A 16,311-nucleotide genomic window follows, 5' to 3' on the forward strand; every position below is an offset into this window, starting at 1 on the left:
CCGCATGCCTCCCCCTCTCCACCGGAGGGCAGCCTCGGGTGGAGCTATAGGAGCTGGTGATGGGGTTCCTCTTCCTGCAAAGGCAGAGGGAGCCCCTCACGGAGGCCTGGGCCTTACCGCGCCTTCCGTCTTCCCGGCCCTGCACCTGGAGGGCGCCCTGCAGGGGCCCAGGCCTGAGCACCGAGGCACGGAGGCCTCCCTGGGCCCCCGGGAGCCTGCAGGTAGGCGGGGCTCCCTCACAGCCCTCAGCCTCACTCTCTGGCACAGTGGGCTGCCCCCCCTCCTCACCTACCTCCTCCCCGTGCCCCCCACAGGCCCACTGGTAAAGGGACCTGAGGATCCCGAGCAAACGCCACAGGCTCTGGGGGATCCTCACACAGACACTCACGAAGGCTGCAACACCGCATGTGAGCAGGTGCTGGCGGGCTGGCCCTGCAGGAGGTGGAGGAGCAGGGACAACTGGGTGCCGCTGGCGGACCAAGGGAAACTGGCCACCTGGGGGAGCTCTGAGCTGGCCCCCTGGTCCCCAGGGCGGGGGGTGGGGGCAGAGTGCACTCAGGCAGTTGCCCATTGGGCGCGTCTGGGAGCTCTGTCCGGGAGCACAGAAACCGTCCTCAGCAGCCAGAGAGAGCTCGCCAAGAAGTATCCGTTGGGCTGTTGCCTGGATACACTTGGAACTCCCCGGAGGGGGGCCACGTGGAGGGCCGGCAGGAGGAAGGCGCGAGCTCCAGCTTGCCCAGATTCTGTGGGAAGGGCGCGCCCACACGCCTCTCGAGGTGGCTTGGGGGCTTCCCCATCTCGGGCTGGGGGAGGGGCAGGCGCACGCGAACGGCTTCTGCCAATTACGCAGCCACTGCTCCTGCACCGGCCGCCCAGGCCCTCCTGTTACAGAAACAGGAGAGTCCAAAAACAAACCGCAGAGTTTGCAGCTGGGAGATAGGGAGCAGGAAGCAGCTTTCAGGATGCCCTTGCATGCCTGGAGCTAGTGGCTGGATACATTGTTGCAAAGATCCGCTTTACTTCCAAGACTCGGGAAGATGGGAGGGATCTTGGACTGTGGGCTGGTATGGAAGAAGCAGACCGAGCCTACTAGGGTTCTGTGAATGGTCAGGACGGTTTGCAACACCCACCGTGAGAGGACGCGGGGAGAGAGAGGAGGCAGGGAGGAAGAGAGAAGCAGCTGCGGACATATTTTGGGCTGGCTCTGGCTCTAGGAGGCTCACTCTAAGGCTCTCTCTGGCCCTCACGCCCTCACTCTCTGGCTCTTGTGGGCTCCCTCCATCTGGCTTGGAGAAGGGATCTCCAGGCTGCTTTAAGAAGAGGCTCTTGCCAGACTGCTTTGAGAAGGAGAGGAGATCCGTGCGATTTGCAGGAAGAAGGCAGTTTCCAAGGAGGCTGAGAATCCAGGCGGTCCTGCATTGAGAGCTGGAGGGCACCACAGCACAGAAAGGACCTCCCCAATCAGAACTGAGTGATTGGCAGCTGCTGGTAAAGCTGAACTGTGCCTGGGAAGTAGGGAAACGGTGTTTCTGACTTTCCTAAGACTGGGCAGGTCTGGGAGGGGGAGGCAGGGCTTTGTGTAAATAAACAATTCTTTTCCTTTTCACCAAACTCTGGTATTCAGAGTTATGATTCTGGCGGCGGGCAGTCGGACCCCTAACTAAACAGCCCGTGGGTTCTGTTTCAGTCGGAGCAGCCCACGGGTTCTGTTACACTCCGCTGGCCTCTCCTACTTCCGCCGCTGGGACCACCGCCGCCGCCGCCGCTCCCGCTCCTGCCGCTGCCACCCACCGCCTCCGCCACCGCCGCTGCTGGGAGTACTCTGCTGGCCGCGACACCAGTCCAGCCAACTTGAAGGTGCCATCCGCGCGCCCCACCATACGAACTGACCTTACGCCCTGCCCTTTGCCCCCGCCCCTGGCTTCCATTGGCCGGGGGCTTTCTTTGGTAACCTGACCTGACCATAGTCTCCAGGGAGGCAGAGCTCCTGTGTTTTGTCACCAATATGTCGCCAGCATCAGGGGCCATGATGACACAGGATAGGCACCCAAAATATAATGGATGAAATGAAAGGGAACCAGGCTGGAGGCGGACACATGGAGGCTTGTCTGGCTGTTGGACGTGAGCTACGTCGGTCCCAGCTGAGGCAGGTCCATGAAGCCATGGGAGGGAGAGAGAGAAGGGGCTGAGCACCACCAAGAGCTGGAAGGAGAGCCAGCCCAGGAACCACAGAGCCAGCTGGGGAGGAGGCCAGGGGGGGGGGGGAAGCTTCCCGGTATCAGGGAGGAGGAGCAGGGTTCAAGAAGGAGAGAGTGTCCTTGTGCAGAGCTGTGGTTTGGTGAGAACTGTCCTCACGATGATGACCTTGGTGAAGAAGGGTCACCTGAGAGGGCCGAGGGGGCAGAAGCAGCGGGGTGGGGAGCAGAGGAGAGGGATCTCGGCTCAGAGGGCTGTGTGGGTAGGAAGGGACTCGCTGGACTGAAGTCACAGGAGCGAGCTGCGGTGGACCAGGAGGCAGGACAGGATGGGACAAAGAAGCCGCTCCTTCCTCTGGCTGAAGGCAGGCTGGGGATGGGCCAGCTAATGCGGAGGGGCCAGTGGGCTGAGGAAGCCCTGTCTTGGCGTTGACATCCAGGGCTGGGTAGGGAAGTAAAAGTCGGGAGGAGTTTCTTTGGAGGGTGGGGAGCAGAGAGAACATGTGGGGCCAGAGCTGCGTGGTTCTGTTTCTCCAGAAGCTCTCAGCAGCCAGCATATAGAAATGGAGAAGGTGCTCGTAGAGGATTCCCGGCGGAGGTGTAGCCGGGGGTGTGGGAGGAGGGAGAGGGGCTGGAGAATGCAAGGTGGAGGGGAGGGAACACAGGGAGGTGCCCAGGCAGGGGAGGAGGGGGCAAGGCAGGAGAGGCATGCAGAGAACTCAGGGGTGGGTAAGGCTGCAGTGGCTGTAAGAGACAGAGGAGGGAAGGAGTGGGGTCAGCGTGGGAGAGCGAACATTCAGGGTTCAGAGGGGCCGTTCTGGGTTCAGTCTTGGAGGTGACAGTCACTGCAGACCTTGAGGAAGATATCCCAGTGATGGTGGGACTTAGGAGGAAGAAAAGCTGTGACCTGGGACGAGGAGTCTCCAGCGAACTTGAGGGGAGGGAGAGGGGGAGAAAAGAAGATGACATTGATGGGGGGCTCAGAGTGAGGCTCAGCGAGGTGGTGAGCACCTCAGAGGAGGTGAGGCGGTGTCCCGGTGGGGTGGGCGAGGGTCTGAGGTGACCCTGGAATGAGGAGGAGCCGACAGTTCTCTGAACTGGGATGAGGCTTCTGGGGAGGATGTCTGACCAGCCAGCAGCAGGCTGCTGCCGTGAGGACGGCACAGGGTTGGGGGCCAGACAGAACTGGCTCCAGCCCTGTCCCGTGATGTGTCTGCCTGGCTCTCAGCTCCTTGGTCCACAAGGGAACACTTTGCCCCATGTTGCACAGCCTACCGTTTGTGCTGCTCAGCTCAGAGTGTGGGGTGCAGGGTAGGGGCGGAGAGGGGAGGCCACTGCAGGGTGGACCCATGGCTTGGGTGCTTTAGTGTGCAGATGGAGGGTCCCCCAGGAGGAGTTTCCAGGGGGATGGTCTAGGAATCCTTTGGGGGTGGTTTGCCTGGGCCTCCCTCTCCCTCCATGAGCGGCTGGCTCTGTGTTTCAGTGCTTCATCAAAATCAGCGCTGCCTACGGCTCCACGAAGGACATCTCCGTCTACAGCGTGCTGGGCCTGCCCCCCTCCCAGATCTTCATTGTGGGCCGGCCCACCAAGAAGTACCAAACCCAGTGCCAGGTGGGTGGGGCTGGGGGGTGGGGCCCAGGGAGAGGGTAAGGGGGAGTAGAGTAGGTGGTTATTCCTTTATTTGTTCATTCCTTAATCTGCTTCATTCATTCATTCATTCATTCATTCAACAAATACTACTGGGCACCTGCCTGGAAATGGGTCCTGTATTGGGAGCCAGGGAGAGTCCCTGGTGGAATCGCATGTTATGTCATCCAGTCTAGTAGGGAGATGGAAAAATCTGCAGACAGTGACAGCACAGTGTGGCAAGAGCCAAAATGGGGGAGCGCAAAGGATGGTGGGGCCCCAGACAAGAGCAGCTCTGCTGCACGGGCAAGGCTGGTTTCCAGGAGTGTGAAGAAATTGTCCTAAAAGGGCCTGAGGCTGGAGGAGCGTTTGTGACAGAGGCAGCAGCCAAAGCAAAGGTCAGGAGGTGACAGAGAACATGTACACTCTGGGAACTGCAAGTGACAGCTTGTCTGAGTGTGATGGGGGGGGGGGGCGAGCAGGGGCGGGGCTGAGGAGCGGCGGGAGCGCTGGGCTGACGCTGCATCCCGCTGGAACTCTTAAGTTGCTGTGATTCAGAGAGGCCCCTCTGGCTGCAGGTGGGAGGGGCATGGGAAGGTGCGGCAGGGCAGTGGCCTGGAGGAGAGAAGTGGGAGGTCCAAGAGGCATTTCTAGGCAGAATGGACTGGCTTTGCTCACGAACGGATCAGATGTGCAGGGTGGCACCCATTTCTGGTGTGGTGACCTGGTGCCATTATTGGCATTGAGAAGCAGATTGAAGGGAAGTTGATGAACTTTGGGGCATGTTGAGAGTGAACTTGGAGAGTGGCCAGCAGGTGAGGGTCAGAGGATGGGGATTCCACAGTGAGGATCCCCAGAGCAGCACTGATCTCACATTTGAAACGAGCTCGTGGGTCATGTGGGGGGTCTTGTTTAAGGGCAGATTCTGATTCTGCAGGTCTGGGGTGGCGCCTGAGAGCCTGCCTGCAATGGCCCAGGTCCACACTGTGAGCAGCGTTGGAGCACACAGTGGGAGGATTGGCAGGAAGGGCAGTTGTGGGGGCCATAAAATGGCTAAGTTCCATGGGGTGCAAGGTGGATGATGGATGGGAGAGACTTAGGCTTTGGGGTTTTAGTGAAAGCGACAAGGATGGGAGTTCCACCCTCGTCAAGAATCAGAATTCTGGAATGCCCCACAGGTACAGACGTAAGTGCTCAGTTGTGCAGAGCAGGAGGGCGAGCCTAGAATGGTAGCGAGCTCCCACTTTCCTGGGGGTTCCACGGCGAGGCTGCAGACCCCGGGGTCGGGTGCTGGAGAGGCTGGGGTGTGGCGGGACGGACCAGAGGCCTGTCCCCGCCCGGCTGGCCCGACTCCTGTCCCCTCCGCAGTTCCTGAGCGAGGGCTACGCCGCCCACCTGGCCGTCCTGGAGGCCAGCCACCGCTGGCGCCCCAAGAAGAACAGCTCGCGGATGATCCTGCGCAAGGGCAGCTTCGGCTTGCACGCGCGGCCCGACTTCCTGCGGAAGCGCAACCACCTGCGCAGGACCATGTCAGTGCAGCAGCCGGACCCGCCAGCGAACCCCAAGCCCGAGCGAGCTCAGAGCCAGCCCGAGTCCGACAAGGACCACGAGCGCCCCCTGCTGGCGCTCAGCTGGGCGCGCGGGCCCCCCAAGTTCGAGTCGGTGCCCTGAGGGCCGGGCGGTGCGCAGAGCAGGGGATCTTACCAGGCTGCTTGCGGGGAGGGGCTGCCTTCTCTCCGACACAGGCCTTTTCCTGCCTTTTTCCTCCCGTGTCTGTCCAGCAGTGTCCGACCACAGGGGGGTGGGACCCTACCCGGCCTTGCGGCGGGGAGCTCCCTAGGCTGCAAGAGGGTGAGATGCCCTGGTCTCAGTGCAGCCGCTGCTGCCTCCCCGGTGCCTGTGACTTCAAGCCCAAGTCAGGGCTAATGTCCGTGTAATGCGGGGCGCAAGCGTGCCCGGAGTGTTTGACAAAGTCGACCACCTTTCTGAGTTCTCCAGGCTTCCGCTGTAATGCTAGGCAGGCCCTAAGGGCAGAGGCCCCCAGACCCAGGATCCACAGCGCTTGGCTTCTTGGCTGTCTGGTGCAGAGGCGAGTGGCATTGGCGCCTGCCCTCCCTGTGTTGTCCCTGTGACGTCCTGAGTCACCATCTTGGGCCTGGCTCTCCTATGACGAAGTGGCCATTTTCTGGGCGGGAGAGGATGCTCCCTGGGCCCATCCTATGTTCAGGTGTGTGTCCACGGCCCAGGGCGGGACGGGTCTGGTGCTGATGGTTTGTCCTCCCGCAGCTGTTCACGTCTCGCCTTCCCGTTCTTAGAATCTTCACTGTCCTCCCGTGGCCCTTGAGGACCTTGGTTCCTCTTTCTGGAGTCCTCTGTGGTTCCCTCCCCTGTGAGGCTGCAGCCGTGGCCTCTGGCCTAGTTGGGCTAGCTGTGAGCCCTTGAGCCAGTTGCTTGCCCTTTCTGGGCCCTGCCTTCCTGATGTGATTGAGGGACCTCCCCAGCCGACATTAGATTGGTGCAAGTTTTTGACTCCTAGGCTGTCTGGCACTTCTGCCCCCTGAGGCTTTCAGGCCTAAGAGCTCCTCAGAGTGCCCAGTGATCCCTACTGGCCCCACAGTCTGAGAGCAGGGCTCTGGGTGGGCTGGGGGGAGCAGTGATTACCCCACTACTTCAAAGGAAGCCCCTGGGGTAGGGGGAAGGGGTCCCTACTCCATGGAGAGGTTTGTTTACCTTGATGCCCAAATCCAGTGTCCCCTGGACAGAGACCTCCTCCCAGAGAGCACTGATCTGGCTCCTCCTCCCCACTCTGCCCAGACTGATTTCTCCCCTTTGGCTGCTGGAAGGCATAGAGCTGAGGTCCTGGAGTTCTGGGGGTTCATGTCGTTTTGGCTCAAACTGTTGTATTCTCTTTCCTTCCCTCTGCCACTCAGCTTGGTTTGGTGCCCAAAACTTCCTCCTGGGCCCGCCCCTGAGGTTGGTTGGGCTTAGCTCTCCCGGGGCCCCTCAAAGCCGATCCAGGCCCCGTGCTGCTGGGCTTCTGGCCTGGGCACTGGTCTCCTGCAGCCTGGGCCGGCCTCTGAGCCCCCTTGTGCTGTCACTGAGGCGGCTCAGTTCTTTCAGCCTGGGCTCTGTGTCAAGGGCCAGGCCACCCTGGGCCCAGACGTCTGTATACACAGCAGGCACCCGTGTCAGCTCAGTGTCGCTTCTGCTCAATGTCTACCTCTTGCAGTTCCCATGTGACCAATGTGCTCCCCCACAGCAGCTGCTGGTGGGGGTGGCTGGCACCACTGGCAAACGAGGTCCCCTGCTGGGGCTTGATGGGGGGGGGGGGTGTTCAGGCTCCCAGCCCTTAACCCTGCTCTCTCTACTAGAAATGTGTCTTCTCTAGCCTGCCCGCTCCTGTCACATCTGCCCCACCTGTCCGCCAGCTCTCTGCTTCACTTTCAGTCCCGCACCTGCATACAGCAGCACCAAGTGCTGGCAAATCTGGTGGGGAGGAGCGACCACTGGCCCCCTCTCTGGTCCGGCCTCCTTTCCGGACCTGGTGGTTCAGTCTTTCCTGGCTCTCCATATAAGGCACCAGCTCATGTGGCATAGCCACCTCACCCCCAACCCTCCCCTTCCTTTCCAGAATATCCCCTGAATGAAACCTGGGCAGACTTAGTCTGGTTCTCTGAAACTCCACCATCTCCTTTTTGCAGAAGACACTGATGTATTACTCTCAAATCATAAAATAATTAGCGTGAGATACTTCTCCCCTGGTTCGATTCCCTCTCCCTTTTCTGAGAACCCCAGGCTTGGAGCAGGAGAGAGAAAGCATGCTAGGGCGCTGGGGAGTTTTGAGTCCACGTGAGCAGGGTTCCGTGATTTTGGGGGTCGGTGCTGGGATGCGGGGCCTAGCAGGAGGCCACACCCCCTTCCTTTCAGGAGCTCTGGATCAGGTCTCCGAAGACTCACCCCTGCGCTGCTGAAGGTGTACAGTAGTGAGCTGTTGTGAACGTTCGCTCTAGGAGCTTTAGTGGGCATGTGACTACGTGTGACTGCGTGTGTGTGCAGTTCTGTGTAGCGACAGACGCAGACCACGCTGGGCTCAGCGCTGCTTTCACAGCAACGGTAACCAGTATGCACTTTCTCTACTTACTGATGGTTTGTTCAGTTCTGTTCGTGCAGTGATGTTGGAGAAAAACAAAGTGGCGTCGTTGTCTGGAGGGGCTGCTGCCCGTCTCCGAGTAGTTCTGTGACCCCCCACTGGCTGTTTTCCAGGGAATCCTCCCTCAGGAGTTGGAAAGCAGGCCTCCCTGCCTGACCAAAGCGCCCTGTTTCTCGCGTGGCATGTTTGTATTCCCAGCTCGGTGGCTGTCCTCACAGATGGCCTGCCTGCCACCTTTCTCTTCGTTCACCCTGGTGGGGTTCAGGGTGCACCCGCGGCCGGGGCCTGCTCTTCCGGCATCATGGCCTTTTTCTAAAGAGTGTGATTCCTCCCTCAAGCTCCACAACCTTTTAAAAATAAAACAGGAGACTTTCATACATTCGGATGAATGGCCCTCCTGCCTGGATACCGGGCCAGAGGAAATAAACATGTTTGAATCCCAGTATTCAGATTCTGGGGAAGGGTTGTGGGCTCTCTGAAAGAGGGGAGGTGGGGTCTCATGGCTTTTTAAGTCATTTTACCACTTGGAGCCCGAACCCATGCCCAGAAGTGTCCCGCAGACAAAAGATGGAACCAACGTTGAAGTGAAAGCTGGGCCCGTGGCAGAGTCCAGTGTGGTGTGGTTTTGCACGGATGCTCTTCCACCCCGCCCCGGGAGGGGCCCCCAACTGTGAAAGAGCCTAGCAGCTGACCCCGCCTTAAACAACCAACTTTCCCACTGAGTCCCCGGGGGTTTGGGTGCCAAGTGCACTGGAAACCTATTCTCTTTAGCTCAGCCACAAGAAGTCACCTCCCTCCTCCCGCTCGCTCTGGGCTCGGGGGAACTTTCTTAAAAATTATATTTAGGGTTAAGTCCAAGCAGCGAGGCCTGGTCTGGGTCCTGCTCTTTTTGCTAAGAAACCAATAGGGTGGTTGGGAGAAATATCAGTTGAATCCCACTCTTGTTGGGACAAGGAGTGGCAGGGGACACCAAGGAGGGGCAGGACAGGAGGGCGGCTCGCTCATGGGGAACCCCACCCTTGGACCCCACGTCCTTTTCTATTTGTTTACTCGGTGGTGGCAGCCTGTCTGATCTTGTCCGTGGTCTGACCGTTCCTAAGTGTGTGACTCTCAGTATCTGTGGTGGCTGGTTCTGTGATGAGCAAGGTTTATTATATTCTTCATGGCTGCCTTGTACAAAATCCGTTGGGAAAGAAAACGTAAAATACCAGATTTCTAACAAGACAAAAACAGCATTATGGAGTTATAAGATTGTTACAACTGGTCTTTGATTTTGATGTGAGCTGGTTTTTAACTTTCAAACGTTGTCACTTAAATAAAAACCTTATTTGCCTTTAGAATATGCTTTGCTCTGAATGACACCGAGAAACCTTTCCTGTTACTCCTGGTCTCCCGGACCTGTGGGCGGGCTGGCTGGGAGTGAGCGTGGATGAGGGGAACAAGGCTTGGCTCCACACCATAGACGGAGGGAGGGCGGGGGCAGGTGACAGAGAAGGGATGTCAAATAGGGAGAGAGTCTTTATTATGAAAAGCACTGTTATTGAGGAAAGGTACACACTAGTTTCTTTCTCATAAAATGACAAAGCAGATATTTAAAGTAACTTACAAAGGGCAGGAGCTGTCCTGAGCAGTGCTGCTCCTCCCTGGCACCCACAATACTGAGAATATAAATAGGTACCCATGGGCCCCGTGTTGCAGAGCCTGAAAATCTCTCCCATTCCTTTTTTTTTTTTTTTTTTTAAGGTATATTTTTTAAAAAGATTTTATTTATTTATTTTTAGAGAGAGGGGAAGAGAGGGAGAAAGGGAAAGAAACATCAATGTGTGGTTGTCTCTATGCGCCCCCAACTGGGGACCTGGCCCACAACTCAGGCCTATGTGCCCTGACTGGGAATCGAACCAGCAACCCTTTGGTTCTCAGGCTGGCGCTCAACCCACAGAGCCACAACAGCCAGGGCTCCCATGCCTTCCTTTGGAGCAGGGATGGGAGCTGGTTCCCAATACCCTGGCACTGGTAACATGGGGTGACTCCTCGCAGATCCCATTCCTGGGTGCACAACTCAGTGCTTAGTGCTCAGGTACCTTCTGGAGCCTGCACTTCACGTTGCAAAAGAGACAATCACAAGGCTCAAGTGTGGGAGCATCTCAAAGCCCAAAAGGGGAGTAGGATGAACACCCCCCCTACCCCTCCCAGGTCTCTTGAGCCACCCTTGGGCTGGGGCAGGTAGTCTCTGCCGGGCTCAGATGTGGCCCAGGGGGCACTGCTATGTCCTAGAGACTTTCTCCAGGAACTCGAGGGGAGGCACGGACCCTAGGTGTGGGGACATGGGGGTCAAGTGTTGCTTTCTTCCTGCAAGACAGAGCTCAGGACAGGGGAAGTAAGGGTACCATAGCATTCCCCCAAAATGAGGGGCTGGAAGGGGACAGGGTCAGGAAGGTGAGCAGCTCCGGCTCCGAGCTGGCAGGAAGACTGTACTTCCCATCCTGCTGGCCATCAGCTCTGTGGGTTTTTCCAGAAGACTCGGTTCTCCAAATATGCATATGTGCTCACGTGGGAGGAGGAGGAGAGGAAGCAGGGGCCGCTGAGAGTGGTGCTTGGTGCTCGGGAGGATGGCGTTACCTGAAGGGCACTGTCCTCAGTCACGAAGAAGAGAGAGTCATGTCACCACTAGAGACAGGAAAGCAGGAGAGACAGATACCATTGGGTGCTTCACGCTCCGGGGGGCCCTCCCAACTCGGACTAGACAAGACCAGACCCGACAACATGGTGGGAACTTGGCACGCTCGGCACATAGTCAAAGCCGTCCAGGCCCCACCGAAAAACCCGTCATGGCCATGTACAAATGGCTCCAAGCTAGGGCAGCTCCAGACCCAGGATCTGCCCTCACGACGGGGTCCTGAGCAGACAGACCAGGAGCTCCAAGCAGCCATGCAGCTTTTCCCAACTCCATGGGCAGGCCGGGCATCAGGGAGCCATGGCGAGTGTCGGAGGCAGGGCAGGCCTTTCAGGAACCAGGTACCAGTCTGGTGCAGTTCTGCGTGATGGACAAGGGCCATATATATCCGGGGTGCATCCTTAACCACCGCCCCAGCCCCAATTAGGTCTTTTGTGCCCTCTGGTGTTGCAGATAAAGAGACCAAGGCTCAGAGGAGGGGAGGGACTGGCCAGGGTCACACAGTGGGCCAGAGCCAGAGGCCTGCCTAAAAAGGAGGACCCTCCCAGCCATTTCCCTCTGAAGCATGGGAAGCCAGCTTACCTCTCTTCAGCCACAATGGCCACATCCAGCTCCTGGGACAGCTTCTGGAGATGTTGGATTCCTGCCCCCACAAGCTCTAGGTCGCTGTCAGACTCACTGAATAGAAGGAAAAAGCCACAGGCACCAGTAACTAGTTGGAAATCTGTGGCAGGAGCCCCTTTCAACCCAGCACTGCAGCCTGGGGTCTATGGGGGCTGGTCATCCCCCTAGAACCTCACTCCAGGAAGTGACATCAGAGCAACTTAGAGCAGCTGGCAGAAAACGGATGGATTGAGGCTCATGAGATCAAGGTCAAGGGCAGGCGATCCTGCAAAAAGGTGAGTCCTGCTCTTCCTCACTTGGGGCTCAGTCCCAAGATGGCTGCCAAACTGGTGTCCAGGCTCACTAGGAGGCTTGGGAGAGTGTGATACAGACAGAGCTAAGCTCACCTCTTTCTTTTGCAGATGGGGAAACTAAGGCCCTAAGGGCTTCCCCGGCTCCCTGACTGGGGGTGGGGGGGGAGGCCCAGGAGGTGCCCAGAAGCCATTGGACCATTAACGCTTTGGGGGCAGGGTGCTCTTCTGCTTACCTGGGTGAGCAGAGGGGCTCTGTAGAGGAGTAGGGGCTCCGGAAGGCGGCCTCCCTCCTGGACCTCCGCAGTGGGTATGCGCGTGGGCCCACGTGGGTGGAGAGGCAGTGATGCTCTCTCTCCCAGGGGCTCAGACTTGAGCGGACAGTGGTGGGTCCAGACAGCCGGGTGCTCCTCTGGCTCATGCTGCGACCTGTGGGGCTATTGCCCTTCTGTGTCTCCCTCTTCCTCCTCCTGGCTTTCACCTGAGTTCCCACCAGCCACTTGGAACCGCTGTGGCAGGACTCCTGGATTCTCTGAGACAGGTATGTGGAAATGTGAGCACAGATAAGCCAAGGACAAGCACCCTAGTCTCCAAGCCATACCTCTGGCCCCTCCACCTGTCAGCTGTCCTGCACACACAAGCAGCTTTTAGTCGCAGCGGCGAGGGATATGGGTGATGCCATGTGGCATGGGTCCTCTGCCAGGGCCCAGTTTAGAGCCCCCAGGGTATGAGTGCAGGGGTCAGCGGCAGAGCCACTCTGGCTCATAGAGCCTCCATTCACCTAAATCCGAACCCTCTTTCGGGACACAGACTAATCCAGAGACTCGAGGGCAAAGCCTGCTCTCCAGGATACCATGGGATAATTTGTCCCTCTGCTTCTGGTCTTACTCTATTCCATCCTCCACACTGATGCACAGAGATCATCTCAGGGGCAGTTCTTATCATGACACTCAACTGCTCCACACCATTCTAGGGCTGCTCATCACCCACAGAGTCAAGCCCTAACCCCGAGCCTTTCACACCAGCTGGACGACGGCTGTGCCTCCACTTGGAAGTCCGCGGGGTCATCTCACACCCAACGTGAGTGACAGCTTCCTGCCCAAACATGTCATCTGACACCATACCCTTCCAAATCTACCTTCTGAGCAGCTCTCAAAGTTGCTTACTCCTCTGCAAGTCCAGGCCCCCAGGTCCCCTCATGGAAAAGTCCCTTTTCCATCAAGTAGCTGAACAACAAGTTCTAATATGCTAATTAGACCCGGTTCCCACGCTGTTATAAGTTCTTCCCACTGGCTCCAAGACTACCGGTATCTCTCGGGAGTGTGGACACCTTGGGCACTCTGGGCGCCTCTCACTGCCCTGCCTTGCTCTCTGGCCACACCCAAACTAAGCTCCTGCCAGCTCTCTTCACTTTCTCCATCTCCCTCGGCTCTGAGTCTGGACTCACACTAGTCCCCCGGTCTTACATGCTCCTCGTTCTTCCCCTTTCTTGAGTGAATTCCATGGAATGACCTGCTCAGGGAAGTCTTCACCCACTAAGCTTGTTTCGGGTGTCCTCCCACCATGAGCCACTTGCTTACAATTTCATCTTGTGTTGTGGGGGGATGTTTCCTCGAGGACACTGTTCTCGTTCACTCACTCAACTGTTTGTCGAGCACCTACTAAGTGCCAGGAACTATTCGGGGTGCTGGGGACACACCACTGAACGAATAAAGTCCTTGTCTTTATGGCACCTATGCTCTTGGGGGCTCCTTAAGGCAGCACTGGACCTGGACATGGTCAGCAGTACCTGGGACACGGCACCCCAGGCGTTCTTAGCTGAGCGAGCTGCAGCCTGGAGGCCCTGCTGCTCCGGCTCTGGGGTTTCCAGGCGTGTCCAGGAGGGGCCCGGCCCCGCGTCGAGGCTGACTGCTCTGAGGGGCAGCCTCCCTTGGAATTGTCCGCAGAGGGAGCCCAGGGCTCCCCTGGGGGTCTCCAGATGGTCAGCCGCGGGCTGCAGCACCTCATTCTCCTGCAGCTGCTCGTGGTCCTGTAGAGATCTCCTGCAAATGGAGACACTCACGCCTGGCCACCGAGAGGCCGGCCATCTGCCTGGCCAAGAGTCTGTTCTGTCCGCCAGACCCTGGGGAGGAGGTCAAAAGGCAGGTCAGCAAGGCCTCCTCCACCCCATTCTCAAGCTCCACATGGACAAACCCTGGGTAAAGGAGAAGCAGGCTGGGGAGGGGTGCACTTGGCAACTGTGGGTGCCAGGAGGAGGTGCTTCCTGAAACGTGGAGATGGTCAACAAGGCCCAGAAGAGGACAGAGGCTGAACAAGGCTGGTCAGCGTTTCCCGCGGTCCCTTGTCTAAAACAGCTGTCTCTCCATCCCAGCCTCCTCTCTGCCAGGGTCGCCTCATGATCAGCCCTCCTGGAGCCTCAGCAAATGGGCCCAGCGCGCGATCAGCGCCTCTTTTACAACTTGCCCTGACCCAGTGCGCTCCTGCCGAGACCCTGGCCGGCGGGCCAGAGCCCCGGATTTCCAACTTGGCAATACCCAGACGCCCCACCCCCGCGGTCCAGGTCTCTTCTGAACAGAAGCCCCACGATGCCCCGGCCTGCACTCACCCAGGAGCTTCCACGGTCACCGGACGCCGAGCACAGATGCACCTCGCCCACCCCAGCTGATTTTTGAAACTCCGCGCGGACCCGCCCCCTGGCTCTGTTCTGGTAGCCGATTGGCTCCGTCCCCGCCTCGCTGTCGCACCAGGGATCCCATTGGCTCTCTGCTCTTGAGGCCGTGAATCTCGCTCTCAGATTTGCCGGGTTGTCCCCGTTCATCCCTAAGGACACCGGCGGGGCTGGGTGCGGCGTGACGCTGCCTGATGCTCTGTGTCCGCGGGTCCCGCCCCCCCGTCGCCGCCGGATTCCTCTGCCGCCCGCAGGCTCGGCCCGGCGCCACCTCCCGGACGCCCGGCGGCAGGCCGCCGGGGCCCCTCCTAGCACTGCAGGGAGTTCTGGCGGGTCTTACTGGGCGGGGCGGAGGCGGGGCCCCGGGCGCTTCGGGACCCCCTCCCACCCAGCTTGGAGGTCTCAGAGGTTTGGTCACAAAGAACTGGGGGCCTGAGTTCCCGTGGAGGTTTCGTTTCAAACTTCCCTCTTGACCCTCTGCCTTCCTGAGACAAAGCTTTGCGCTCGTGTTCCCCATGCTCGCCACCCCCCCCCCGTTCTACCCCCTAAAAATGCGTCCTGGAAGAGCGGACAGTTGGGAGCACACCTCCGCTCCCTCAGCTCATTGACCTCTTCCCTCTCTCCAGTCGAATGCCTCCCTCCCCTTAGCATCCAAACGAGCGAAAAATTATGACATTTAGAAAGCACCCCGCTCCCTGTCCCTCCTTTATTGGATCTCAGAGCCGCACTGGCCACTCCATCCCTCGGTTTCCTTGGTGCCATCTTCATCTGGTTCGGCCCGCCCCACCCCCACCCCCAGCCACCTTTGCTGAGGGGCTCCTCGAAGCTCTGTCCTTAGTCTCCTCTTCATCTCTGGGTGATCACACCCACCCCTCTGGCCTCGGTTACAGCCCCCACCTCCCTCCGCGCCCCCAACACACGCGGGATGGTGAGAATCCTGAACACACATGGGACAAGTTACATGCACCAAGAACCTGCGTCAAGCACCTTATTATTATGAACTCATTTGACTCTCCTTGCAGCCTAAGACTAGATGAGGAGACTCGGGTATGCAGAGGTTGTGTTTGTTCCCAGTTTGCCACAGTCATTATGTAGCAGTTAGTATGTGTACACAAACCTGCCACTCTGGGCCCAGGGTCCATGCCTCTCCCCACTGCACCTCACTGCCTCCGCTCAGCCTGCACCTCTCCCAGACAGGTGTGTTTAACCACTTCCTGGCCGCCCAGCTCCTCCTGCGCTCTGCACCACCTAAATCAACACCCCAACAAACATCACCCTGGTCTCTCCTGGCCCGCCTCCTTCTCCATGTTCCCTCTCGGATCTTTCCAAATACCTACTGGTGTCTGATAGATGAAACACTGTGCTAAAAATGAGTCATGGAAGTCAATAGAGCAGATGCGTCCTTAACCTCATGGAGCTCAAATCTAGTGTGTGGGGAGAGATGGATATTAACGAATCAAGTTACCAATAATGAATTAATCCAAGAAAATTATGAAACAAAAATAGTCATTTAAAGCTGATACCTAGAGAATGAATTAACCAAGTAAAGCATGTGTGTGTTTGAGTGTGTGCCTGTGTGTGTATATGTGTGTGTGGGGGGGGGACTTCTTGCACAGTGAATATCATGTTCAGGGGAATCAGTACCCAAGTTAAGACCCCAGCACACACACATACTCGTATACATAATGGAAACAAACGTTTCCTGAAACAATACTTGACTATGTGTAATGTCCTTTGATATTTTATCTATTTTTTTAAAGATGCGGGTGACAATTTACTACATGGATTTTACAATGGCTCACCGCTCTAGTTTGCCTGTTCACCTTGGTCCCCTAGTTGGGTTGTTTGTTTCCCAAGTGTTAGAAGTGTTTGTTTCCAAGCCTATTTATGCCAGTAGTATTTGTTACTGTAGTTAGGGAATTGAAGTCATGTCCTTTACCAATGAAATATGAGGGGGGGAGGAGCAAGAGTTGTTATTTTTAGGAAAACTAAATTGAAAGTATGGGAAAGACTGGGGAAAGAGAAACACTTAGAAACAAGTCTTCCAAATTAGATCGTCTTGCCACGATTGTCTGTCAGTACC

The 16,311-nt window shown here is 57.7% G+C and overlaps 1 protein-coding gene across 1 annotated transcript; it reads right to left on the bottom strand.

Annotated features, from left to right (window-relative positions):
• Positions 1–10,646: 10,646 nt before the first annotated feature.
• Positions 10,647–14,378, bottom strand: LOC150018695 (protein PIMREG-like). The gene is made up of 5 exons (XM_090267318.1): positions 14,166–14,378; positions 13,350–13,682; positions 11,797–12,092; positions 11,229–11,324; positions 10,647–11,006 (listed from the first exon to the last, which is right to left on the bottom strand). The coding sequence occupies exons 1-5, from the start codon at positions 14,376–14,378 to the stop codon at positions 10,937–10,939; spliced, it is 1,008 nt and encodes a 335-aa protein (XP_090123444.1). The 3' UTR covers positions 10,647–10,936.
• Positions 14,379–16,311: the final 1,933 nt, after the last annotated feature.

Source organism: Furipterus horrens, unplaced genomic scaffold (genome assembly GCF_987537825.1).
Source record: "Furipterus horrens unplaced genomic scaffold, mFurHor1.1.pri manual_scaffold_2, whole genome shotgun sequence".
NCBI classification, from domain to species: Eukaryota; Metazoa; Chordata; class Mammalia; order Chiroptera; family Furipteridae; genus Furipterus; species Furipterus horrens.